At 47.3% G+C, this 27416-nt stretch overlaps 1 protein-coding gene and 1 non-coding gene across 3 annotated transcripts; one reads left to right on the forward strand and one right to left on the reverse strand.

The window, feature by feature from the left end:
- Nucleotides 1-66: 66 nt before the first annotated feature.
- Nucleotides 67-23780, reverse strand: LOC122391550 (helicase SKI2W-like). 2 transcript variants are annotated; one of them, XR_006258368.1, is made up of 24 exons: nt 23571-23780; nt 22963-23072; nt 21888-21969; nt 21341-21509; nt 20897-21111; nt 19949-20113; nt 19529-19641; nt 16507-16738; nt 15647-15763; nt 15185-15339; nt 14553-14979; nt 13988-14098; nt 13613-13724; nt 10107-10226; nt 9717-9870; nt 9232-9331; nt 8330-8434; nt 7672-7921; nt 4485-4699; nt 3570-3696; nt 3094-3299; nt 2546-2683; nt 614-2253; nt 67-347 (listed from the first exon to the last, which is right to left on the reverse strand). XR_006258368.1 is itself a non-coding variant. In XM_043385589.1 (23 exons), exons 1-23 carry the CDS (start codon nt 23577-23579, stop codon nt 2053-2055), a joined length of 3633 nt encoding a protein of 1210 aa, XP_043241524.1. In that variant the 5' UTR covers nt 23580-23705; the 3' UTR covers nt 497-2052. The 2 variants fall into 2 exon arrangements, 1 of the variants encoding a protein (XP_043241524.1); XM_043385589.1 differs by lacking the exon at nt 67-347 and having other exon boundaries at nt 497-2253; nt 23571-23705.
- Trnav-cac lies at nt 16163-16235 on the forward strand. The gene has a single exon. It is a non-coding gene; the product is annotated as a tRNA-Val (tRNA).
- Nucleotides 23781-27416: the final 3636 nt, after the last annotated feature.

Below are 27416 nucleotides of genomic sequence, written 5' to 3' on the forward strand. Positions count from 1 at the left end.
ACTGTAAGCATAGTAGCATGTCATTTCATTACAGGAATCAACGATCTTGGTTAAGTCAAACACCTATTTGCCTTTTGTTTTATTACAGAAGCGGACACGTCGAATCAACCCAGGACAACACACGCGAGTTACGTCCCGGTCTGGCCACATTGGTCCAACCTGCATCAAGTATTGTACTATCAACACCAATACATGACAATGTAAAGCTCGATGTATCGGTGGTATCACCCGGTACTTGATGCGTCCAGAAAATTACCCATATAGGGTAATTGGTCGCAAATAAAGGTTTCATAAGACAAACAATTCGTATTACGATCAACAAGGCTTCTATGATTCTGAAAGAGTTAAGGCCTGGCTACACTATGCGTTTTCTGCGTGCGTTTTTGCAGGTTTGCGTGTTTTGCGTAATATCGTTCTAGGAAAAAAGTTATAAACAATATAATTTTTACTTTGGTTATATACAAAAGCTAATATAACTCTTATGTAACTAAAATTTAAGGTGAAAAACATCACGAAAACGTAATATCGTTCGTTTTTCTAGAACGATATCACGCAAAACACACAAACACGCAAAAAACGAACGAAGAAAACGCATAGTGTAGCCAGGCCTTTAGAACAAAATACGCAATATCACACCTAGCACAATACCGATCCCAGCAATTATCTTCCCAGAGATGACAAAAGCACAGCAATTACCGTTCCACAGCCAACGGCGGAGTAATAGCTCTTTCTACAGCGTAAATAGGTCTCTTCCACAGCCCATTTCCTATCACATTACACGCGTCCAGTAACTCAAGAAAATGAATCACAAATAAGACTCTCATCTCCAGATAAAATGATTCAGATCACATGAAAGGAGTGATAGAAGTCAATGCGTTTCACGTACATGAAGGCAATAACCATCATTTATCAATCTCAGCGTTGCGATAGTATTTTTCTTCCAAATTTCAAATCACGGGATAGAAATTACATCCAGCTATGCGGCTGGTAGTCATCAACTCACAGTCCAGCACATTTCTAGTGTTATGCTCCGTTGAATAACCACAGTCAATCGTTTCGATCAAATTTAATCTCCTTGCTTCATCCCTTCCAAGCATGCTTAAATTGTACAATGAAATGACATTTCCGAAAACGAAGCTATCGTGTGCAACAAAGCTCAATCACCTCCGAACAGCCTGGTAACATCCAAACCCTTACTAGCTGGATAACAGACGATATGACCGTTGGCAGTACATAACTGACATACTGTCCCAAGCAAACGCTGTACCACTGTCAAGGCGGCATGAGCTGCCACACTGTTCCTTTCGTGCCGTGAATTTGTGAGATGTTTTGGAAGCCGATTTTCCGACACGTCGCAAGGCAAACAGCAGCGTAATGTGATCTTGTTCGAGTTGAAAAGCAAGTCTGAAGTGTGTACTCGGTGTAAAACGAGTATATGAGCGAAATAAGCCTGAAAAGACAGCAAATTGGCCGAGTAAAAAATAATTTGAAAGTTCCTACATACAGTAATAAATGTTTTAACGCTAGTTGGAGACATTGCTAAAACATACGAAAAAGGAGGACATTGAGGACAATCGGAGCTAATGATCGCGCATTGCCGAAAGCTTGTCGAAGTTTTCTTTTGGATCCGCAATTTTAATTTAGAAAGCATAAGAGCTAGAATTCTTAATATTCTTCTTTTTTAATTCCTATACACTTCAAATATGTTCTTTACCAGTTAGAGCTTGTCTGGGCTTAGTTAGTCTCTAATTCGTATTCATTATATGACTTACACCGTTTGTACGGCATATCTGTCCTTCACTTTACAAGTGAGGTGTTGATGCCGTTCGTGCTGTTAATTGGACCATGCGCCAGTTGATTATTGCGGTAGCTGTACAATTCAAACCGGGTCCGCCTACTGCCTGTAGACGACGATTCAGGAACAACTCTCTGTGATAACCACCAACTTAGGCAGTGTCCTGTCTATCGTAACAGAGGGAGAGTAGGGTATAGAGGGCCGTCAGTTCAAACCGCGCAGTGTCAGCTGTCTTGTGTGGCCGGTTCACTCCCCGTTCACATTGTGTAGATGCTGGGGTTGAACGGTAGACCCCGGCGGATCGCCACCAGAGCGTCGCGCACGGTCGACTGCAGTCGGGGGAGGCGCAGCGTCACGGCAAGGTCGCGCACGTCACGCAGCGTCTCGTCCAGACGCTGCAGCGTGCGGCACAGGTTCCCCTGGTCGCTCTCCCGCGGCAATCGGACGTTACGCAGCTCCTGCAACAGGAGGGCAAGGCGGAGAGAGAGTTAGCGGGCGGAACCGAGGACAGGCGAGACATTTAAGCCGTGATCTACATTTAACACGACTGAAACTTCTACTGTCCAGCATCCACCGGAAGATTCACTAGAAGCACACCTCATGCGCACATTTATCATCATGCACGTTTAGCATCCAGTGAGACGAAAAACGCGCATTCATATCACGGCAGTAGATGACAAACAAACACTCAATCGTCCTTTCCCGCACAAACGTCCCCGCCTCGGGCAATGAGCGAGGAGTTGGACTCACCATTCCGCTAGCCCAGTCGAGAACGGCCTCGATCAACTCAAACTGCAGCGACATCTCCTCGTCTGTGCGAGTCTGTAGTCCGTTCCTCTCCTGCACTTTGTCAATGTGACGAGCGATCTTCAGCATCCGGACAACGCCCTGCGACGGAGCGAAACCGACGCAGTCAGAGCTCGTGTGATCAGCAGATTAGATAGAGGTCATCCCACACAGCAGCGCGTAACCACAGCTGTGCTTCACACGGCGGTTTATTTTGGGTTGTGACGTTATATACGGCCCCCCAGTGGAGCGGTACTGAGACGAAATAATGGAGCAGCAAACGTGGAGAGCATAGCAGAAATCCGTCGTTACGTTGAGCTGAAGAAACGAAAACAGCTGACACCTATCACATTGTGTAGAGCTGCAAACATTAATCAAATGCAACCTAAAAATAGCCAATATCTGAGAGCCTTCAAGAAATCCATCGAGCCAACAGCACGCCTCCAACCCTTTCCCATTACCAGCCCACCTCTAAATCTTCGACACAACCGCCGAATCTTGTCCGTCCTCACCTCTCTGAGTGCGGCTGGCAGACGCGCGGTGTCTGGCTCCTGCCTTCCCGGCTCCTTCGTAACCACTACCAGCACGTGTGACACGGCAGACAGAAGAGCGGCCAGCTGAGGCGACGTCAGGCCGTCCAGAGCGTTGTTACAGACCAGCTCGGTGACCAGAAGTTGACGGTAGCCTACTCCGCAGGCCGCCTTACCCTTGCCGGTCACTGCCGGGTCCGGCAGGGACGGTCAGAGCACGTGGTCAGAGGGTTCACGATCAGGAAGGCAGCGGTCCCGGTGCCGAGGTGGCGGTCAAAGGGTCATGGTCAAACGGGGAGTTGAGGAGGGTCACCGACAGGGAATCATGACAGCGAGCTGAGCCCAGTCTTACCAAATCAGCTTTTTGTTTCTCGTCAACACCATTTTAGCTGACGTCATTACTAGGAGAAAATAACACAAACACAACCCGTGCGCACTAAAAACACACACAGTCTCACCTCGGCCGCTGCTGTCCACGTAACCGAGCTCCTTGAGGACCTGCATCATCGCCGAGGTTTCAACGTTCCAGTCATCCAGTTCCTTTTGCTGCGCGTACAGCCGGTCAGCAGCGAGCGCGGCCTCCAGCTGGCGGTCGAAGTAGTGAGAATCAATCAGTAGGCACAGGAACAATACATGATAGCTCACAAATTCATTATGTATCTCTGAAGCCATAACGTTTTACTAAAAATAACGGATAAAAGTGCCGGCAGGCGATTTTATAGTGAAGTAATACGATGGCGTTAGAGTTCGACGGTTTTAACTTTGCATCAGCTACAGAATACTGAATTAACCAATGGATGATATATGTACAAATGGTATTATCAATCATCAAAACAATAAACACACGACGATAATAACACCAGCCAACCAATCCTCCTAGTCAGTCAGCCTCACCCCACCATACACCGGGATAGCTTAGAAAACCCCTCTACACAACAGAAGAAGTAGACGTCTACACAACAGAAACAGAAGTCCAATGCTCTATCGACTGAGCCCGTCCCGTAGCTCAGTCGGTAGAGCGTGGGACTTCGCGTGGTGAGAGCACGCGTTCCCGGTTATAACAGTCCGGGTTCGAAGCGCGACGGGCGCATGACATTTATAAGCCTCCTGACAGGTATGATTGAGGTTGGTGGCAGGCCGTAGCCAGGCAAAATCAGTGAGGGGACCGGTCGTGCGCTGCTATGTGCGCACGTTCAACCTTTGACTCCCAATTCTGCCATAGAACCCGAATAGCGCGATCGGAGGGTAGAGCCTAGAGGGCAGGGTCAACACAAGCTTCGCTAAGCTTCGCTCTGTCCCTGTGAATCCTTCCATTCAAAAAGGCTCGGACTAAATTTATGTTTTAAAAAATCACCGTCCACCTTTCCACCTACCGTGTGGACGAGCTCCACCCGCTCCACGCCACGGTACCGGCCCTCCAGCTGCTGACGAAGCTCCGTCAGCTGCTGCGACTCCGGTGGCGGTGCCACGGGTCCCTCAGAGAGCTCCACCAGCCGGCTGACGGCGGCGGCGCACGCCGACCACGGCTCTCGGTCGGCGAACCGAGCCATTGTTCGCTCACGAACGTCGTCCAGCACGGAGAGAGGCGCTGGAGGGGAAGCAGGGAAGGGGTGTTATGCTGCTCAGTGTTCGTGTGTCTATCAGCTGCAGTAACAAATGCCCATGCCAATTCCTACGGTTCTGGTCGAAGCGGTAAGCACAGGGTGTCCATGTCTTGGGTATTTTGACCGTTTTTCTATTTATTTGCTTTTTATGCAGCTATAAAAATATACATTTCAAACGCCCTATGTCAGTGAGCATCACCTACACTTACATGTCAATTAAATAGATTTGGCTCAGAATGATGATACTCTGACGGAAATGATGACATAGGCGTGGGAACCGGGGGGGGGGGGGGCAGTGGGGGCAGCTTGCCCCCCCCCCCCCCAACTCTGGGGCCGTGGGGGCGGTGCTCCACAACTGTGAGACGGAATACTGCACTTTTTATGCAAATGTTTTCTTTTTTGTTGAAAGGCCAAGGGATGAAAAATAAGTGGCCTGAAACCGATGAGAAAACTGGATTTGGGGTACCCTAGGTTTATCTCTATTATGATGTGCCCCCTCCCCCTTCCCCCAGTCTGAAAGTAGTTCCCGCGCCCCTGGATAATGATCGTAGCTGTTGGAGGTGGAATTGAAGGGGCCCGTTATTGATATAGTCCATCTTTGGAATGTGTGCAATGTCCTGTATAGAAGAAATCATTGAAGAAGCCCGGCAAGACGACGTCCAAGAATTGAAATCGGGTGAATAAGGGCTCACTCTTCAACACACTTCGGACTGTTGCGGCGGTAAGAGAAACACGTTGTCACTGCATTCACACTGCGATGTCCGGGGTGTCGATCCAGCCAGCTAGCTTCGCCAGTCGCAACGATCGCTCCCGCATCTGTTTCTGCTCCAAGAAGCGCTCCAGCGACGGAGCGAAGCTGTCAGTGCCGTGATGCCCCGTTTGTTTCCCTGGCTGACTTCGAAAATAAGCGATGATGCCAGGATGAGACCGATAGTCACATTTTCTGTCAACTGCCACCTTTTTGCCGTGAAGGGGTTTGGACAACACTTCACAAAAGTGGTACGTTCTCAGGTGGGCCGCGATGCTGAAGTCACATGGTCCATCCGCGATCTTTCCGCGTTTTTTTTTTACGAAATAACCGGTAGTTGGGTGTTACTCAAACCAGCCACGCATTTTCAACCGGCCTTCTCATGTCTTGCGCGTTGAAGTGACGAGTCTGGATGCATTGGGTTTCGAATGGAGGAACCTACCCACATGTACTGCGGATTGTCCTCCCTTCGGGAACGAGGTTTTGATGCAGACATTACAGAAATTTCAGAGGGTCATCGTCATTCACAAGTACCATACTTTTAAGGATTGGCATGATGTCGATCACATCAACAAGTTACTTAACCCGGCAGTTGCTGGGGTATTTCGCCACCCACCGTTTGCTGGGGGGGGGGGGGGGGAGCGTTAGACGCCCCCAGCCGATAACTCGAGAACCAATAGGCGCAGCGAAACGCACGAGGCGGCAAACGAAAGAACGCGACGAGACGCTTCAGAATTCAGAAGAGTACTTTAAAGTTGAATTTTGAGGTCACAGGTCGGGTCAAGGTCAGGTCAAACACCCAAAATCGGGCTTTCAGTAGCATGGACTTCAGGACTTCGCAATGGGCGCCTCTCGTCATAAACTCTGTCAAAACGGTACACAATCCATCATATAAGGCCTACAAGAGTGTCAGCTCCATGTAGGGGTCAGTCAAGCATAGGTCAGGGTCAAGGTCAGGTCAACCGGGTAGGCATATATCCCCGAAAATCAAAACTGATATTCGCAGCCTGTGACACATGTTTTATGGGTAATTTAGGGCGTAGAACACGATGGTGACATTCATTTTATCATATGTGTACGTGTTTGGCTCAAAAAGTTCAATTTAAGAAATTCATGTATCATGGTCGTGAAGTACCTAGTCACGAGAAATTGTCAAGATTCAGTTCAATATTTTGGAAAATGCGGAACGATAATCAATAATCGAAGATAGCCATTTGATTGTTCATGGTATTGGCAGTCTAATGGCGTTTACGGCATGTCTGTATGTCTATTGTGTGATTTTATATGATTTTTTGAACATATGCCGTTTTTGGTCGAAAACTCGGAAATCGTGACGTCACTAAAACCTTGATATCTCAAAAATTTTCCGACCGAGAAACTTTGTCACAATAAACTTCAATCAATTCCCTACATGTACCCAAAATTTGGTTATGCTATGGCCGGGCGAAAAAAGTGAGGCGTTTAACGCCCCCCCCCCCCCCCAGCAACTCGCGGGTTAAAATGTGGACTCTGTGGCCCTTAATTGAATACAGCTCATACTATTAAAATACGACCTAAACATGCCGGAAGAAGTTCTTACATGGACACCCTGCACATAACAGAGATATTGCGTGGGTTCAGCAAGACAAGCGACTGATAACCTTACTATTCCGCGTATGGTGCCACAGCAGCCAGCAAGACCAAGTGTTTCTTAGTAAAACTCATTTCTTCCGCAAAGCTAAGTGTATCAGCCTGTTCCGTCTTCGCAAAGCCCATCGAAACATGACTAAGTAAAGCTCGGTGTCTCGGCAAAGCTAAACATCTCAGCAAGGCTCAATATCTCAGCAAAGCTCAATAGCGCAGCAAAGCCAAAAGCCTCAGCAAAAGGTCGATAGCTCAGCAAAAGCCCAATGTCTCAGCAAAGCTCAATATCACAGCATAGCCCAAAGCCTCAGCAAAAGCACAATGTATCAGCAAAGTTCGCTGCCTCTGAAAGGATCAATGTCCCAGCAAAGCTCAGTTTCAGCACAGCTCGTCGGTGCAGTGTCCTCAGCAAACTCTTCAACAAAGCTAAATGTTCAGCAAAGCTCAATGTCTGAGCGAAGCCATATTTAAGCATAAGCTCTCTGTCTCATCCAAGCTCATATCCGACGTAGCAGCCGCAGTGATCTGTATCGCGCCGCTCCAAGCGCCGCTGTGTCCGCCTCGCTCGCTCTCTCGGCCACCTGCCTGTCACGCTCTCAGCCAGGTAGAACTCCACGTCCGCCCAGCCGACCGTCATTTCTTCATGCGCCGCCACCCGGCCAGCCGAGACCTCGGGGCGCAGCAGCGGCGGCCGCAAGGCGGCGGCGGCGCGGCGGGCCAGCTCCCTGTCCGGCTCGCGAGTCGGCTCAGCGGGCGGCGGGGGGTCGCGAGGCGCGCTGAGCGTCAGCACTGTGTGCTGAGTGCACTCCAGCTGATTGCGGTCCACCTGAGAGGACTGGAGACACCGGCCATAGGTTCACTACCAGTGTAGTAGCGGCATGGCACGGGAGGGTATTGTATTGTGTAGATGAGTCTGTGTGTGTAAGGGGAAGGAAGCTTGGCGAAGCATCTAGAAGAGCTGGGTTGGTCAATTGATAGACAAGCAGGAATACAGTTTATCGAAAGAGATATAAGCTAGTGCGAGTAAAACCATGAACTAAGTCGCGATTTGTGAAGAAAAACTATAACTGATCCAGATCAACACATATAAACTCAAGTGACGCACCGAAGTCACAAAGAACCAGTTCCAATTCCCACCAAAGCATCCACACTGCCCCACCACAAACACACAACACTGCATGCCCGCCTTCTCCTCTCCCATGCACTGATGAAACCGTCCACTCGCCGCTGTGTCTCGACTTACCTTCATGACAATAGCGAGTCGACGCTCGATTTTATCGGAGCTTATCACCGCTACCTTCCCCCGAGCCGGATTACCGCCCTCACACAACTTCTTCGCGTGCTCCCTCTGTAGAAACAGTAGACACCGATTACAAAAAAAGAAATAACATAAGTACTTGAGATAAATAAATTTTTAGGGCATCTACTTACTACAGCAACGTAAAGTTTGTCAATTTTGTCAGCTTGCAGCAGTTGTCATTTTTTATTCATTTACTTAACTATTTATGTATGTTTTGGTTACTTTCACGATTACAGTTATTTCTTGCCTCATCCTACCTAACGTTGCCGATTTTTCACCACTTTTCAATTAGTGATCATCATTTCGCCAGTTTTTTTCCGGCTTCGTGGACTGCTTACTAAAGAAAGTCACTTCCGCCAAAACGTCACCCCCGCCTGATCCAAAATCTTCAGCTTAAGAACAAACTCCTGAAGTTTGGCACTAATTTTTCCTAGTCTAGCCTAGCCACATCACTCCAAGAAGTGAGCTAGTACTATTGCAGTTTCAGTATCGTACAATCTTAATCGGATGTCGCCCCGACCCCTGGGCAGTCTGTGATTTCGGCGAATCCCGATCAGCCTCTCACTATTTTTTTCCGTCATTCATTCATTCAATCATTCATTCATTCATTCATTCATTCATTCATTCATTCATTCATTCATTCATTCATTCATTACATTTTCGCCGTTCTGGCCCCCATACACACCTAACCCGTTCTTACTCCGTCCCCATCCTATCCTGATGATCCAGATCCGTTCTCACCCCGCTCCAGTCGCTCTCACCCCATCCCTGCCCGCTCTCACCCCATCCCTGACCGCTCTCACCCCACTCCTGTCCGTTCTCATCCCAGCTCTGCTCGTTCTCACCCTTTCCTCCTGCACCAGTGCCACCAGCTCCTCACACTGACTGCGCAAGTCGGCGGCGTCGGTCGCGCTTAGTCGGGCGCCGACCTCCTCGTTCCGTAGTCTGCCGACAGACCCAGGTTGGCGACAGCTGCTTAGCGTAGCGCAAGGCAGCGGCCGAGGGCAGCGACAATTGAAAAAAGCTCCGGTAGCAGTGTGGAAGCAGTTAAAATCGTACGGGGATCTATCATTTCTCATTCAAAAGTTTATTATTTTTAAACATAGGTCTATGAATACAGTTACGGTCTATGTTGAGCGGTGCGTATCAACGACGGTAACATGACCACGAACTGTGATGTACGGTAAGTACTGCAATGAAGCAACAGAACGAGAGCACTATGAATATTGTGATAAGCGTGCTAGAAAATGTCGGGTTTAGCAGTCTGACGACCGGAGGCTGTCTTCTGTCTAGCGTCTAGCCGGGGCGTCACCGGGTTCCTATCCCTCACCTCTCCAGCTGCGCCTGAACTTCAGATGGACTGCTGCGGCCCCACAGCGCGAAACTGTTCCAGACGACGCTGGCGGCGCCGCGGCCCGTGCTCAGCATGTTGAGTAGCATAAAGAACGTGAGCCGAAACTGGGACCGAATGGGGTCGGGCGGCGCTGGCAAGGGAGGGGACTTGTCACTTATAAAGACGCACAAACATTCACCATTCATCCCGCAAAACAAGCTGTACGCTACATTATCCCCCTGAGCCCATCCAAACCAGAAAGGACCCTGTCCTGTGCCTTGCCTACCCACTAGAGACGACAGTGTGACGCAGTGTGGCCCTGCTTAAACACTCACTTTGAGACGAAAACATGCAGTTTGGCCCTATCTGGACAGCGTGGACACTTACTTGAGACGACAGTATGCAGTTTCGCCCTGTCCGGGCAGCGAGGCACAGCCATGATGATCACTGTACCACTTTGATCCTTGCCGCGTCGGCCCGCCCGACCCGACATCTGAATGTACTCGCCTGGAAATAGCAGGCACCGCATGAGATGGGGAAGCCACGAGTTGGAGGAGTCAGAAGACTGTTATAGCGCTTACCAATAGCAGAGGCGGCAGGATGGGGAAGGGCGGCCACACGGCCGAGCGACATACACGTGCGGCAAATAAGCTCCGCACACGAATACTGGCGAAACTCACTCACATTTACGGAGAAGCAGTATCACAATGCCTTGAGGAACTTTTAGAGTATTTGTTGTAAAAGGTAGGGCCCAGGTCGTCTGATTTTAGTGATTCAGGCAACATTCAACCTCAGCTAAACAGTTCATCACTAAAACAGTAAGGTCTCACGGCTTTTGGGGAGTACATAACCACTAGAAAGTATGTAGATTGTGGGTGTTGTGTTGTTATTATGTAGGATAAATGATGTTAAATAGAAAACAGGTTTAGCAAATCAGCCGAGCATCGGGACCATTAGAAAAGTCACCCCTGTTAACCCGCGCCCCGTAGGGGGGGGGGGGGGGCCGAAACGGCCCCTCCCTGTCCTTTTCGGTCGATATCTCCTAAACGGCTGGAGATATCGCCACCAAACTTTCAGGACCCCTCCGGGCATCAATTTTACACATTGTGACCAAAAATTTTTCCAGAGGCTATGATAGGTTGGCCACAAATGACGTCAGAGTGATGTCATGTTCTGTCATTTTCGACCGAAAAAAAGACCTTCGCGAGAAGACCTGTCAGGACTACAGCATTGAAGATACAGAAAAATGATCAGACATAAAAGGTGTAGAATTGACAGGGCTACAAAACTGCTATCTCGAATTTTTGAAATTTTTGAGTTTTGACCCCCAAAAATCAAAAAAGCATTTTTTTGGATATATTCGCCAAAAAATCCAAAAAGTTTTTTGAGTTTCGAAAAAACCGGAATATGTGATAGTGCCTACCGTCTTCTATCTACATACCAAATTTCAGATCGATACCTCGTTTTTTGGCCAAGTTATAGCGAAAAAACTGTTCAAAAATGATGACGTCAAATTTTCAAACTCAATTTTTGGCAATTCTAGAACGCGTAGAGCAAAACGAAGACCACCATTAGACTCCCCGTGACGAGCTGCATCGAATCGATACCCATTTTATGCAAAAATATCAACTTTGAAATTTGACCTAATTTGACCTGACCTTGACCTGACCTTCACAAAAACGTGACCTAGGCTGGCCCCAAAGGCTGCCTAACCCACATAATCGCATTTGTCATATAAAATGGACCATAAAACATGTATCACACGACACATTCATATTGTGACCCCCGGTGACCTGACCTCGCTGTGACCTGACCTGGTATCAGTGACCTCAGATAGCAAAGTATGTGTTTGACGAACAATGTACCATCGATGGTTTTCAATAAATTACCAATTTACTCGCTTTCACAGCACATTTCTTGAATTGCCTGTGAACGGTGAAAATCTGACCTTTGACCTGACCTGTGACGTCATCGGTTTGACCTAGGTCAATGAAATTTGGTCACAAGGTAGTTCCCGGGTGGGGCTATCGAACGCCGTTTGAATTTTGAAAATCGGCCGGTAACTTTCCGAGATCTTAGGGGGGGCCGAAACGGCCCCCCCCCCCCCTACGGGTGGTAGGGTCCGCCGGTAGCCCTACGGGGCGCGGGTTAAAGGGACCCTCCCACCTTAACATTAGATTTGAGTTGAGATAGCCAAAATGGGGTCCCTGGCTCACAATTACCGGTTTCGGCACTCACAACATCGAGAAATGCCTTAAATCGGAAATATTGAATTTCAAAATTGCAGCATTTTGATTCAGAGGGGCTAATGCATAGGAATACCCCTCTGAATGTGTGACGTCAGCGCAGATATCTAACGATTTTTAACCTTCGCCCTGGTGGGGGGGGGGGCCATTTTGGCCCCCCCCTGTGGTTTTTCAGCGATAACTCAGAAACCACTTGAGTTAGCGCCCTGAAACTTTGTATAGCTGTTTATTCAACATTTTTACATCATGTCCTTTTTTGGGGGGTTCGGGTCAGGTCAGGTCAGGTCACAAGGTCACCAAAACTGACACCACCTCTAAAAAAGTTCAAAGCTCTCTCAAAGGCACAGCTTTTATCCGATCGATGTAAAATTTACAGTAGTTGAAGATGTCACCCAGCTCTACAAAATGGCTATCTCGGATTTTTTATAAATTTGACCTAAGGTCAGGTCAGGTCATCGCTGCTCCCCATTATAAGTCAATGGGAGAATCGAAAAGTAGTTGTTTTTCAGCTAAATCGGGCGTGATTGTTCCTATATTTCGTTATTGAAGTGTCTTGGGTCAGCAAATCACAGCCCATGTGAAACCATTTGCTTGTGACCTCGCTGAGGTCACGCTAGGTCATCTCCCTGGTCACCAGAGGTCACCAGCGGTTTTTCTGCACTTACTTGTTATTGAATAGAGATAGAGACTCCGTTCGACGTTTATCGTGTTTGTCTCGTCAATGCGGATCGAATGATATGCAGCATGACCTATTTCGGTAAGGTCATGACCTTGACCTGAGGTCAAATTTTCAAAATGACCTTTCGAGGTCAAACTATATATCATTCGACGCGTCTCGACGAGCCAAGCACGATGGTGCATGAATCGTTTCTCTATTTTCTCGTGAATGCATGCTATAGTTGAAAACATTTTCAACGAAATTTGCCAAGTTGACCTTGCATGACCTCTGTAGGCCAAACCGTTGAGCTGAGGTCAAATCTAACGAACGTTGGCGAAAGAGCTTGAAAAGAGCTATCGATTGCTTTTTTCCGCGGCTCTCTAGCTCTTCTAGTTTCCGAGCTACAGCGGAATATGTCCGGCAACACCGAAAACACTGAAATTTGACCTATGATGACCTCTAGCGACCTCAATATTGACCTTAGCGAAAAAATGACCGAAATACTTTCGAACGTACTTGTTATGGGCTTTCGTTTGCTTTTTTCCGCGTCTTCCTAGCCCTCTTCGTTTTCGAGTTAGACGGGGGGGTCATTTTGGCCCCCCCCCACCAGGGCGAAGGTGGCTCAGACCCACACCAGGGCGCGGGTTAAATGTTTGACTAAAACGTTTTGTAGCACGCGGTGGTATATACTGCTTTGCGCGCAACAATTGCCGCACTTTCAGCTGCCAAACTATTGCTTCCAAATAAAGTCGCTAGGAACAGCGGAGATCCCAAAAAGTAAACAAAAGTAAAAGTCTAATATCTTGAAAACCGGTGAATATTTTTCGGTGAAATTTGGTAGGTATTCGTTCTCGCTCTTCCTGAACCGAGCGACATCGTTTTCATGCCAATTCATAAACTTTTTTGAAGGTGGGAGGGTCCCTTTAACAGACACACGATCTCGGGCGTATATGAGCCCTTTCACAACCAGGGCGGCCCAACATACGTACTGGGCAGCAGATAGCGCTCAGACGACCCGTCAAATTTGATCAGCGAGTCAAACACCACCGTCCGTGTGGGCATGTTGATGCCGATTGAAAGCGTCTCCGTGGCGAACAGGACCTGAAACACAGCACGTCCGGTAATTCAGACACACCGCCCGAGACTAGTTATTCCATAAAACAACCATATATATATATCGACAGAAGGAGCAGAAACAGCATATCATGAGCGTGAGAGCAAAAACAGAAACATCGGCGCACCGAAATAAAAACACCAAGACGGGTAACTATATTCATTTTAACTTTGTCTAAATGTCGAAGGTGGGAGAGTTAACAAACCAAAGTCTCCAAGATACCGTTTCCCGCTTACAACTGTGTACACACCTTCACCAATCCATCTTGGAAGAGCAGCTCCACTGTTTCTTTGAGGAAGGGCAGCATACCAGCATGGTGCACTCCTAGACCTCTCAGTAGAAACTCCCGCATCGACTTGACCTGAGAACAAACCGTTCGACAAAGGTCAGCCTGGTTTCAACTTTTACCAAGTCACAGACTTGGTAAGGCTGTGTAAAAAAAAAGTACACAGATCAATAGTCAATACACTTTCAATCCGCCCTCATCTTCAAAGAAGTCTTGAATCATCTTATCCACTCTCGACGGCGATCTTCCAACTAAGCCATCTCCCTGACTCTAGAAAGTCGTCCTCCTCCCAACGACTACTCTCCTCCCAAACACAAACGAATGGCGATCCTCTGCCCAAGCTTCCCCACCAGCCCCAAAACATGACGATCCTAGAACCAAGCTGGCTGACTAACCCTGACTCTTAGAACCCTGACTCCTTAGAAGGCCCTCCTCCCAACCAAATGACTCACGAATGGCGATCTCCAATCATAGTACCAAATTTTTTCACCAAAGACCGAATAGCGATCCTTTTCCTAAACCTCCTCACCGAGTTGAGGTGACGATCGCCCGAGTCCAGGTGCGTTTCCAGCATCCTCAGACGAGCGCGAATCCTCTGTTTCTCCTCATCACTGGTGAGGTCCAGGTGTCCCAGCACAGCCACCGTCGAGTCGCAGCGCCGCCGGGACGAGACAAACACTATGGCCGGCAGCAGGGCGGAACTCTCCATGTGACGCACCAGGTCGCCCCAGTCCTCTTGTGTCGGGGAAGGTGGACGTTGACGGCGCCCCGACCCACCCCTGCCGCCGCCGCCGCCGCCGCCGTGGCTCCGCTGCTGCTGCAGCCTGGGTTTGGCCTTCTGGTTAGCGTTTCCGTGATATGGTCTGCCACGGTTGTCGACGGCGGCGGTAACGGGTGCTACAGAGTTGCTTCTGCTTAACCGTCGGTGCCTGGTCGATTCAAAGGCCAGTTGGTAGCTGCAGTGAACATAGACATGATAGATGGTTAGAACGCTGCCACTACCAATACCAATGTGAGTGAGAATGTGATATCATATCTCATAATAAGAACATCTTCCGCTCCTCAAGTTTAAAAATTACGTAAATTCATTAGTCAACACAATAAATGACAAGCATACACAAATATATGGTATGATCCAACCGCCCATAGCCCTGCACGTACTTGTCGTTCGAAAAGATGCCGTTATGGTCGAGCACAGTGAAGATGCGCATTGGCTGCATATCGGCATCCCGCAGCTCCTGAGCGGGCCCGGTGTAAAGCTGGTGTTCTAGCGGTACCGGTCGGTTCGGGCAGCTGACTACGAACACAGGCCGTGACTGGGGAGCACACGGCACAGCGGTGAGCACAGGGAGCACGCAAAGAGCACGCAAAGAGCACTAAAACTCGGCATCGGGGCACAGTTTCAGGCCAGCTCGAAACAGTGGCCCTACTCGGCATAGTTGCACTATTACCCCTGAATGTGGGCAAATATCGCTCACTCAACGTCACTATGTACACCCCAATGATGTCGTCATGCTGTTTATCTGTTCAACGAAAAACAACGAAAGCTGATCAAATCACAGACTAGACAAGCTCTATAGGTTGGAGACGCAGCTGGTCCAGTCGGCCGCCGGACGTACGTACCTTAATGCCTCCGACCCAGGCGGCTAGGTCGATGGCGTTAGGCACTGTGGCCGACAGCATCAGAAGACTGACGGTCGGCGGCAGCAGGATCAGGCACTCTTCCCAGATGTGACCCCTCTGCAGAGTACACATAGACAAATACACATCGCTAATGGCCGTTTGGCTTTAGTCAGAGGGAGAGTGAGGGAATGTCGTGAATGGATTGCTTCGGTGTTACACCAGAGACACCTACAAGGTATATAAAGTGACTAGTCTGCTGATGCGATATTCAGCGTAACAGACCGTTTACATCACAGGTCGGATTATGCCTTGGGTGTGAGGAATAAGACTTCTGAGGGGGCAATTTTAATTGAATAAACGCAGCATTGCGAATCTAGCATAGTAAAACGATCCACGAATCCTGTTTCTATGCGTGTGACTATCATGTGACTTATGACTATCATCTACTGAAAGTATGAATCCTTGTGACAGTCTGTATGTATGTTTGTTTGCCTGTATGTATCAGCCTCCCCCAGCGTTTCCGTAGTGTAGTGGTTATCACGTCCGCTTCACACGCGGAAGGTCCCCGGTTCGATCCCGGGCGGGAACATCTTCTTGCTGCGATTTGAGATAACCGAATGCACAAGGCCGCCGTGCATCTTTTCAGAACCGTGGAAACACTTAATTACGGCTCAAAAATGGAAAAACACATCTGAATTAAGTAGCGAGCAAAGCATCATTTCAATACCCGTGTCTTGTAATGTCGCAGCCAACACAACGCTTTAACACACAAATTACCTTCACATTAGACAAGCGCGTCCGCCACGCCTGCCCACACAAACCCTGCCTGCGTCGGGGCGATTCCTGCCAGCGTTACTCACGTCCACCTGGTCGATATAGTGCACCTCGTCCAAGACGACAGTGCGCAGTCGCTCCGTCAACCACGGCCGGTTGTAGAGCATCGAGCGCAAGATCTCTGTCGTGCAGATGAGGCAGGGCGCGTCCTCGTTCAGCTGCGTATCGCCCGTCAGAATGCCGACCGAGCTGAACTGACTGCGCAGCTCGCAAAACTTCTGGTTGGAGAGCGCCTTCACCGGAGAGGTGTAGATCACTCTGTGTGTGAAGGGGGGGGGGGGTCCGTCATCTCGACCGTATCCAGCTAATAACTGATTAACCCGCGCCCTGATGGGGGGGGCCATTTTGGCCCCCCCCCTGTGGTTTTTCTTAAATAGCGAGAAAACGGCGGCGCGCAGCGCCGCCAAATTTTGGGTACCTTACCGGACATCAATTTGACACCTTCACACAAAATTTCAAGTCACAGGTCACCTCAGGTCAGGAGTTATTGAGGTCAAACTGAGGTCATGTTCGAGTAAAAATGAGCAAAAAACATGACATCTTGAAACGCTCACCAATTCTACAGTTCACAAGCAATTTTAAAGTTCTTTATGTGGTTGTGTAGAGAAAAAACGGCGCTACAAAACTGCTATCTCGGATTTTTGAAATTTTTGGATTTTGACCCCCAAAAATCAAAAAAATTGATTTTTTAAGAAAAACTCAAAAAATTTCCAAAAATTTTTCGAATTTCGAAAAAACCGGAATATATGTGATAGTCCCTGCGCTCTTCGATATACATACCTAATTTTAGATCGATATCTCTTTTTTTGGCCAAGTTATGGCGAAAAAAACTATTAAAAATTGATGACGTCAAATTTTTGAACTCAATTTTTAGCAATTCTAGACCTCGTAGCGCAAAACGGAGACCACCATTGAACTCCCCGTGACGAGCTGCATCGAATCGATACCCATTTTATGCAAAAATATCAACTTTGAAATTTGACCTAATTTGACCTGACCTTGACCTGACCTTGACCTGACCTTGACCAAAACATGACCTAAGCTGGCCCTAAAGTCTGTCTGACCCACATAATCGCATTTGTCATGTAAAATGGACCATAAAACATGTATCACACGACACTTTCATATTGTGACCCCCCAGTGACCTGACCTCTGTGACCTGACCTGGTATCAGTGACCTCAAATAGCAAAATATGTGTTTGAAGAACATTTCCCCATCGATGATTTTCAATGAAATGCATTTTACACGATTTTACAACGCATTTCTTGAAATGCCTGTAAACGGTGAAAATTCGACCTTTGACCTGACCTGTGACGTCATCGGTTTGACCGAGGTCAATGAAATTGGGTCACAAGGTAGTTCCCTGTTGGGGCTATCCAACACCGTTTACCGCTTGTCGCTATGTTGCGTGGTTCTCGAGATCTGAGGGGGGGCCAAAATGGCCCCCCCCCCCCCATCAGACCGCGTTGCTCGGCAGACCCCATCTGGGCGCGGGTTAATAAGATTATCACATCCTGCGCTGATGTGACGAATAGAGAGCACGCGGAGTGGAAACTGACAAAATATTGTACAAAGGCGCAATTAACCCGCGCCCTGGTGGGGTCTGTTTATAACGCGACCTGGTGGTGGGGGGGGGGGGCTATTTTTTGCCCCCCCCCCTCGTATCTCCGAAACTACTGGACGGATCCGCAAAATTCAAACGGCGTTCGAAAGGCCTGTCAAATTTGTCAAGGGAAACCAAATTTCATTGACCTCAGGGTCACCGATGACGTCACAGGTCAGGTCAAAGATGAAATGTTTCACCGTTCACGGGTCTTCTAGGGAATGCGCTATAACACCGAGGAAAACGCATTTTGTCGAGAATCAGCGATAGGGCGTCAGTTGCCTAGTAGATATGTTGCTATTAGAGGTCACTGACAATACCAGTTCAGGTCACAGGTCAGGTCACCAAGGGTCACAGGTCAGGTCACATGAGCCCAACTTTACTAAGGTTGTGTGATGCATATTTTATGGCCAATTTTTCATTTCCAATTCCATGGTGTTGGTTATAAGACTATCAGGTACGGCTTAGGTCACTTTCTGGTGAAGTGCAGGTCAAGGTCAGGCCAAAAAAGGTCAAATTTTAAAGTTGATAGTTTTGCATAAAATGGGTATTGAATCGATGCAGCTCGTCACGGGGAGTCTAATGGTGGTCTTTGTTTTGCGCTACGGTGTCTAGAATTGCTAAAAATTGAGTTTGAAAATTTGACGTCATCAATTTTGAACAGTTTTTTCGCTATAACTTCGCCAAAAAAAGAGGTATCAATCTCAAATTTGGTATGTGGATGGAAGGCGGTAAGGACTATCACATATATTCCGGTTTTTGCGAAATTCAAAAAAACTTTTTGTATTTTTCGATTTTCATATCCAAAAAAAAATATTTTTTAATTTTTGGGGGTCAAAATCCAAAAATTTCACAAATCCGAGATAGCAGTTTTGTAGCCCTGTCTATTCTACAGCTTTTATGTATTTATCATTGTTCTGTATTTGCAAAGCTATAGGTCTGACAGCTCTTCCCGCGAAACCCTTTTTTGGGTCGAAAACGGCAGAACATGACGTCACTCTGACGTCATTTCCGGCCAACCTATCATAGCCTTTGTAAAAAATTTTGGTCACAATGTGTAAAATTGATGTCCGGGAGGGTACTAAAAGTTTGGTGACGATCGGCGCAGCGGTTCTGGAGATATATCGAAAAGTCTGGAGGGGGGGGGGGCAAAAAATAGCCCCCCCCCCCCACCAGGTCGCGGGTTAAGAGGAGAATGGTTTGACTTCAATAAGATCGCAGCTTCAAAAGTCCTAATTAAACAACACTTTGCAGCAGTTAGGTCAAATAAAAAGCAAATTCAATCAAAGGAAGACAGATGATCCGCCTGAGCCCAACCATATATTTTGAAGTTGGATAAATTAAAAACACGTAAATCACGGTGAAGTGCCCCATATTCATCACCGCACTGTCAGACTAGTCCAAAACTACCACAAAATGCGGGCGCGACCCCGGGAGCTCTCACCTATCGCCATCGGCGAGAGCACGGGCGATGGCGTACTCGGCGATGGCCGTTTTACCGGCGGACGTGTGAGCCACCACGAGCACGTTCTCACCGCGCTCAATCAGTCCTATAGCCTGCCGGAGTCCCACAGGGTCAGTCAGGGCGCTGATAGGTCAACACGGAGCACAGTTACTAAGGGTGGGATCATAGGAGGAGGAGGATGAATTGGGGGTTTTTGGGTGCCCGGAAAAAACCAAATTCGTCATCATCGTCCTATGATCCCATCCTGAGTAACTGTGCTCCGGTATAGGAGGTTATCAATTTCACCGGATGACGGCATTTATTCATGCGTTCAGCAGCAGTAACAGCTGTATAACTCCCTACCATAGCTCTAAAAGTCCAATCCCTCAACAGCGCGGCGCTCTGCTCCTCGTTCTGTACCTGTTTCTGAAACGTGTCGAGCTCGAACTCGAACGTCCTGACGTCCGGGTCGGGCACGCCGTCGGGCGGCGTCTCGTTCGGGTCGACCCGGCGCGCCCATCCCAGCTCGGCCCTCGGCGGGGGAGCGGTGTCAGTCTCCAGAACGGGCCACACCGGCTCCGCCACCTGGAGACGGGTGGTGGTTAATACCACAAACTACATACAGTGTGCAGAATCCAGCACTCGACGCAGAGACGGACTGAGGTTGGAACGTATGTAACTAGGACAAACCAGCTCTCTCAGAACGGTAATGGCGCTATAGTTCGTTTTTTTTTTCAAAAGGACGCTGGCTCCAAGTATATTTTTCGAACAAGCACGTGTTTTTGCGAGCAAAACGAGCAAAAACTGAACCTGAGAAACTCGAACGTCGCCTTATTTTAACATGTGAATTATTCCCGATAAACTTCATGCCTGCGTTTTGAAACTAGACATGAGAACAGTGGTGACGTCATGCTGTGGAACTTGCATTGCAATGCAATGCATAACTATCATGGAAAGAACCGCTTACTCGATTCGGGCCTCGGTAAGAGCAAAAAACGAAGTTTTCCCAAAATTCGTTGGCAATGAATGCTTTCGTACGGACATTGGGTGCCAGCTGTCACCAGTGACGTCATCATAGTATGCTCATTTTTGAAGTCACAATTTCCATGTATTTACCGAGCACAATTTGAAATCGATCATTTTTTCGGCAGGAAATTCTTAGCCAGACGCTGAAGTTGCCAAAACTCACGTGAGAGCTTCGATAATGAGCTTTGAGCCAGCGTCCTTTTGAAAAAAAAACGAACTATAGTATAAAACACTGATTGGTGACGTCATTTGTACCCAACGAAGCTCATGCATGCGCAACTCTAAAACACATCAAACATTCCCACAACTTCACTAGAATGATTCCTACCCCCGTGCCCATACCTCGAGAACTTGATCCATTCCCTCATCGTCCGCGTCCGGTGGAGAGGTATCTCGGTCTGCTCCTATCACGTCGGCAGGCCGCGAGAGGTCACCAGAGGTCAGAGGGGTGAGCAGGTCATCCTCAGGAGTCGCCGCGTCCCCGGCCGGCCCGACCGCCGGCGGAGGGGGGTCCTCTAGCCCGCCGCTCAGTCCCGGAGCCACTGTTAGGTACTCATCTGCCGGTGAATCAGGCAGGTAAAAGAGTGACTGGCTGGGCTAGTGAGTCATTGAAGCATGGAGGCTGGTTAAGGAAAGAGCAGGACACCTTCTACTTCTCAAAACGTGTGTAAGCCGTAGTACGTATCAGTGGAAGTGCCACTTCAGATTTCATATTAAGAACACATTATCGAAGAATCCTTCCCCAATACGCCAACTCATCCGAAAGCCACACATCACAGCACTCACCTGGATCTAGAATATCGCCGCTGCAGCCATCGCCGCCGCCGAGGGCATCCAGGAACGAAATGTCATCAAATCGGCAGAACTCGGCCGGCGCCGGGGGCACGACGAGGCCTTCGGCGACCGTGCCGCCCTCCACAGGAGTCTCCCGGAACGTCAGATCATCGCGGGACACCTGCCCAGAAAAAGGCACTCCGTCTGAGCCGAGCCGATACATCGAGCAGACTGTGGCCGGCGCCGGGAGGGTTGCATGTGTGCATAATCACGTTGTCAGCGCAGGGCGGGACAGCCAGCACAGCCTTGTGATGCATCAACGCATAACAGTACAGTTAGCCTATTCCATCACTTACCGCCCTGTTCCAGATCCACCGAACACTTGGTCAACTGTCCTACCGGTGTCCAGTGGCCACCGCTATCCGCTTCTCTACGCCCCTCCCCACCCCCTAGCCCCCATACAATCTCCAGCCGATAGTGATTAGCTATGGTCCTCTCATGATCCAGCCCCGGTCCAGCTACGGTCTCGTCGCGGGCCCGTCAAGGCCGGGTCACGTACCAGCAGGGTCGTCTGTGCAGGGGCCGGCTCGGCATACAGCAGCTGTCGCCCGGCGACTTCCAAGTTGGCAATGGCTCCACCCCTGCGGAGAAAGCCAACCTCAGAAGAAGAAAAAACAGCATATAAAATGAGAAAGTGGCGGCACCATGAGGCTCCAATCTGATATTTACATGGTAGGTACCTACTTATATGTCATAAAGATTTGTGACCTCGCGGAATGAACACTAGCATAAATGCTAGTGACAGACAAATCTGTCTAGTGCACATCAATATTAAAAACATCCCTTGCCTGTTCTTCTTGGGGACAAAATATGTGTGAGAGCACCACCAATTGAAAGGAGCACAGTTAACCTGCGACAAAGTGATATAATGAACGGTTGGTCAAAATTTGGCCATGGTGCAGTGTCACTGGCACTGAACAGTCGCTGGCCTATCAGACAATAATATCACATAATGTTCTCATTGTTCTCCACCAGTGTCTACGAGCCTGAGTTCAAATCTGATAATATTTCAATCCCGAAACCAAGGGTATGACTGAGAAGTAACTCGACTGTGGAAGACATGGGTACCATGTCAATCAACTCGACCTTGTCAAGATAAGAACCGAGATCAGTAGTCGCACAATCCTTATCGTAGTGCCGACACCTTCAATCGCTCACTGTCCTGATTGCAGCGCATCGGCACTTTGAAAAGGTTTCTGGCTTAATATCGAACTTGTTAAGATATCAATCATAGACTACTCTATATCGGATTGATAGTTAGTAAACATAGGAAACATATTAAACAATCATATACTAGTTACTCATGATTAGATATGAAAAAGGCACCATGAATCCGTCTTTAAGTCACATCTCAAGTTTCTGCATACGCCGAATCTTCAGAGAAAAACAAGCGCAACTGTTGCACAAAGTGGAAATAAATGGAACTGTTATGAGTTACGCATGATTTATGGCTGAAGAACTGCGATGACAAGCAGCTCAAACACATTTCAGAAGAGACTGATCTAAATAGCTGTTCAGATGTTTAACCATAATCTGCTGATAAAGGGAAGGCGTGTCAAAAAGCCATAACTTACCATTGGGCTTCATCTCCCAGACCAGTGGGCTGTTGTGCGAATATACCTGGAAGGTTGTTCTCCAGTAGCTCCTCAAGGCTTGGACCTGGTAAAGGTCCATTGCCATTGCCCTGAAAATGAATCAGGGTAACCTATAAATAATGAATTATGCATGACTAAGGATATGCTCCTATTTAATAAGGGCATGGAAATTGAGCAAGTGTGTAAACTTTTGAACTAGGAATGATTTTGACAGATATTGAGAGCAATGAGCATATAGGCCATACAATGATACATGTTGGAATAAGGTGAAAAAGTAAATCATGGCACTAAAAAATTGGCAGTTCAATGAAAAGCAATCCAATCAAGATATATATACCTAGTCTTGATGAAATCAGGGAGTGTTTAAAACTTAAAGAAGAGAAGGTAAGGACATAATTGTCCATATATTATTATTGACATCATTGACAATTGACATTCTTTGTTGGTCATCATATCACAATCACACATGCATCACCAACTTCTGACATTATAATTTTTGCAAGCATAGGCTAGTATTTATGTTCATCTTCTAAACACTTGACAGAATATGGTGAATTTTTGTACCAAAAATTTACCAAATCACTCACCTCTGGCATCTCTTATGCTGTCTGGCTGTTGCCTGATCTATCACAAATTCACAAGTGTTTAGGTTTTCATTACCAGAAACTGAAAAACATGTTTGTAGCAATTCAAATGATATAGTGATTCTTACACTAACTACAAATACACCAGACATGTGCAATGTGCATGGTTTACAGAAAATGTATCAGGGTCCTGGGCCCTGTTTCACCGGTGATAGCAGCAAGCTACTATCAAATTGCGCGAGCTGACGTAATGTGATGACGTCATACTGCTGACGTAAGGGGCAATTCTGGCGCACGATTGCCGCAATATTGTTTTACGTCATCAGCTAAATGTTCGAAGTTAATGTCAAAATTTTTCCTAAACCCAACTTCTTTTAAATACATCATATTGAAAAAATATATACCAAAAATATATCTACTATTATGACTGCGTAAACTCTTACTTTTAGGCTCATACGTCACTTAATGCCGCCGCCAAGGTCGCGGCAATCGTGCGCCGGAACTACCCATTACGACAACAGTATGGCGTCACGACATGACGTCAGCTCGCGAAACGTGATAGCAGCTTGCTGCTATCACCGGTGAAACAGGGCCCTGGGAAGAAGGAAAAGGGCATCTGATCCCACAGATCTTCATCTTGGATCCAATGACATCATTGATCCAGCTCACCAATTTACCAAAAGATCCATTATCATCAATCTAAGCCTTTGTTTTGCCTAGGGATCTGAGGGGTGTTCACGGGCACCGCACACTGCTGCGTGCGGTGTGTGCGGTGCGTCCAGCAGGCGTGGGGGTAGGGGATGGGTAGGTGGCTCTGACGTCACGGCTGCGTGCGGTGGACGGTCCGCTGTGGCCAGTCCCGACCGGCCACAGCGATCGCTGTGTGCGGTGACGGAAGGCTGACGTAGGGACGAAGTGGGCGGAGCTCCGAGGCTGTGTGCGGTCCGACCGCACACAGGGTCCGTGAACAGCCCTCTGGTCAGATCATGTAAAGAAGCACTAGGTAATTGCAATTAGTCATAGTTCTGTTCTAGGGATTTCATGTGATAACAAATCACAATTCGTAGTTTTATGGCTCTTACTGAAATGAACCACCTGCAAACATAGTTTTGTGTGGTGTGATCCACATGGATCATAAATCTCTGTCCTTGGTTTGTTGTCAGATCCTGGTTGCACTTCATCTTTGAACTCAGTTGCAAAAGTCCTTAGGGACCCTCCCACCTTCAAAAAAGTTTATGAATTGGCATGAAAAAGATGTCGCTCGGTTCAGAAAGAGCGAAAACGAATATCTACCAAATCTCACCGAAAAATATTCACCGGTTTTCAAGATATTAGACTTTTACTTTTGTTTACTTTTTTGGGATCTCCGCTGTTTCTAGCGACTTTATTTCAGAAGTGCGGCGTTTGCGGCAGATGTTGCGCGCAAATAGCATACCGTAAAACGGGGTGTTAAGGGACAGTTTTGAGGTGTTTTGTTATATAACTCAAGAAGGGTTGGAGATAGAAGCATCAAATTGTTAGCATTTTATGTGGAATTTGGTGCTTTACATGCCTGCCACATTAAAGTTTTTAAGATTTATACCTGCATATTATTTTTTATTATTTTTCATCACTGTCCCTTAGCACCCCAATGTGGGGTGTTAAGGGACACCTATATTATTCCAAGAAATGGTCATCAAATGCCCACAATTGGGGTGTGGAAGGGCACACAATTTATTTATTGAAGTGTTTTGCATATTCTGTCACAAAACAAGTCAGGTTCATTCACCACTAATGACCTTTTTAGCCAATTACGTGTAATGCAATTTACGCTTGTGGAAAATGTGCTAATTATAAGGTAAACAGAACCAAAAGTAATCTTCTGTCATCAATAAAAACCCATGTTGAAGCTTGTCACTTGTCATTATGTTGCGCTCTTTGTTTAAGCCTTTTTATGATGCCATCACATTTACTTACATCAGTCTCCATTGACCCATCATTGTAAAAGAGTGTTGAGATGTTTTGTTACATAACTTAAGATGTGTTAGAGATAAAAGCATGAACTTGCCAGCATTTTATGTGGAATTTGGTGTTTTCCATGCCTACTTAATTAAATTATATTAAGATATTATTTTTCTTTTTTCTTCCCTGTTCCTCAGCACCCCACATCCACCTCAAAATATGCATGTATCCGGAAAAGAGGAAGAGGATGATGAATGAATGGGTGGATTTGCACAAGTTTTTCAGGAAACATGTGCAATACATGGGACAATACACCTATGCATTCATTTTCCCTGTACACCCACTAGTTTATGTGGTACACACAGAGTTTTGGAGATGTTTCAATTTTGTGAAAATGTAGCATGATTTTCAAATCCATTTTTGAACCAAATCACTTGCGTGAAAAACCATACCATTTTCTCCTATGGTCAAGAGCAAAACAGTGTCAACTACCACACTGAAGTTTTTATTGAACATTCTCAAATTGGGAAGTTAATATGACTCAAAGTTTTTCCCATGCAACTGTCCCTTAACACCCCACTGTCCCTTAACACCCCATTTTACGGTATACCACCGCGTGCTACAAAACGTTTTAGTCAAACATTTAAAAATCGTTAGATATTTGCGCTGACGTCACACATTCAGAGGGGTATTCCTAAGCATTAGCCCCTCTGAATCAAAATGCTGCAATTTTGAAATTCAATATTTCCGATTTAAGGCATTTCTCGATGTTGTGAGTGCCGAAACCGGTAATTGTGAGCCAGGGACCCCATTTTGGCTATCTCAACTCAAATCTAATGTTAAGGTGGGAGGGTCCCTTTAATGAGGCTCTAGTCCTGAAGGGTATGGTTGAAGCTGGTGGCAGACAATAGCCAGCTGAAGTCAGTGAGCAGGACTGGCTGTGTGCTGCTTTGTGTATACATTCAACCTCAGACTCTAAATTCTGTCATATACCAGGAATTGCACTGCACAATCATGGGAGGGTGTGCAGCAGTCAACATGAAAATCTCAGCTTTGTTAGTGGGGGCCCATACCTTGTGAATCCTTCCATTCAAAAGATTCAGCTTAATTAATCAAAATCCTGAGATCACAGATCCAGATAGATTCCTATATTTTCAACCACTTAACCTAAAAATATTTGACTTACCATAGCTTGCAATCTATTCATGTGGGGATCTGTTTCCTTATCCCTGGACCCCAAGTCAGGCAAAAATGGGGTAGGCCAAGGGGTAGGCAAAAATCAGTAGGTCAGGTTAGGTCAGGTAAGGTTAGGTTGTGTTAGTTTTTATCAGGCCATATTTTATTTTCAGTCTTTTTATTTGGCATTAGTAGAGCAGACGTCACACGAAGGTTTTCCAACCAAGGAGAGGCGCTGTAGGTTTGTAGGTTGTAGGGTAGGTTTGTAGGTTGTAGGTTTTTAGGTTGTGGGTTTGTAGGTTGTAGGTTGTAGGTTAGGTTAGGTCAGATTAGGTTAGGTTTGTTTAGGTTTTGTTAGAAAGAAGTACCTCCAGGCATAGCGCCTCTCCTTGGTTGGAAAACCTTTGTGTGACGTCTGCTCTACTAATACCTTTTATTTTTCTATTTTATGGAATTCCGAGGGCTGTTCGGGTCCCTGCAGCATAGATCTGTGCTGCGTGCGTCATACTTGGGTGACGTCAACCGCCTGGCTCCGCCCACTCTCCGCCGGCACGCCGCGGCCGAGCGTCGCCGCAGCCTATTTCAAACGCGGCGAACCGTTGCGCGGGTGAACTGGTGATTGTCGCTCAAATAGCGATTAATTTGCGTTCAAATGTGGTAATTAGCAATGTGCCACCGAAAAGAGTGATAATGATACCCAAAAAACAGCATACAAACCACTTACAATAAGAA

Source organism: Amphibalanus amphitrite, unplaced genomic scaffold (assembly GCF_019059575.1).
Source record: "Amphibalanus amphitrite isolate SeventyFive unplaced genomic scaffold, NRLGWU_Aamphi_draft 000444F_arrow, whole genome shotgun sequence".
Taxonomy (NCBI): domain Eukaryota; kingdom Metazoa; phylum Arthropoda; class Thecostraca; order Balanomorpha; family Balanidae; genus Amphibalanus; species Amphibalanus amphitrite.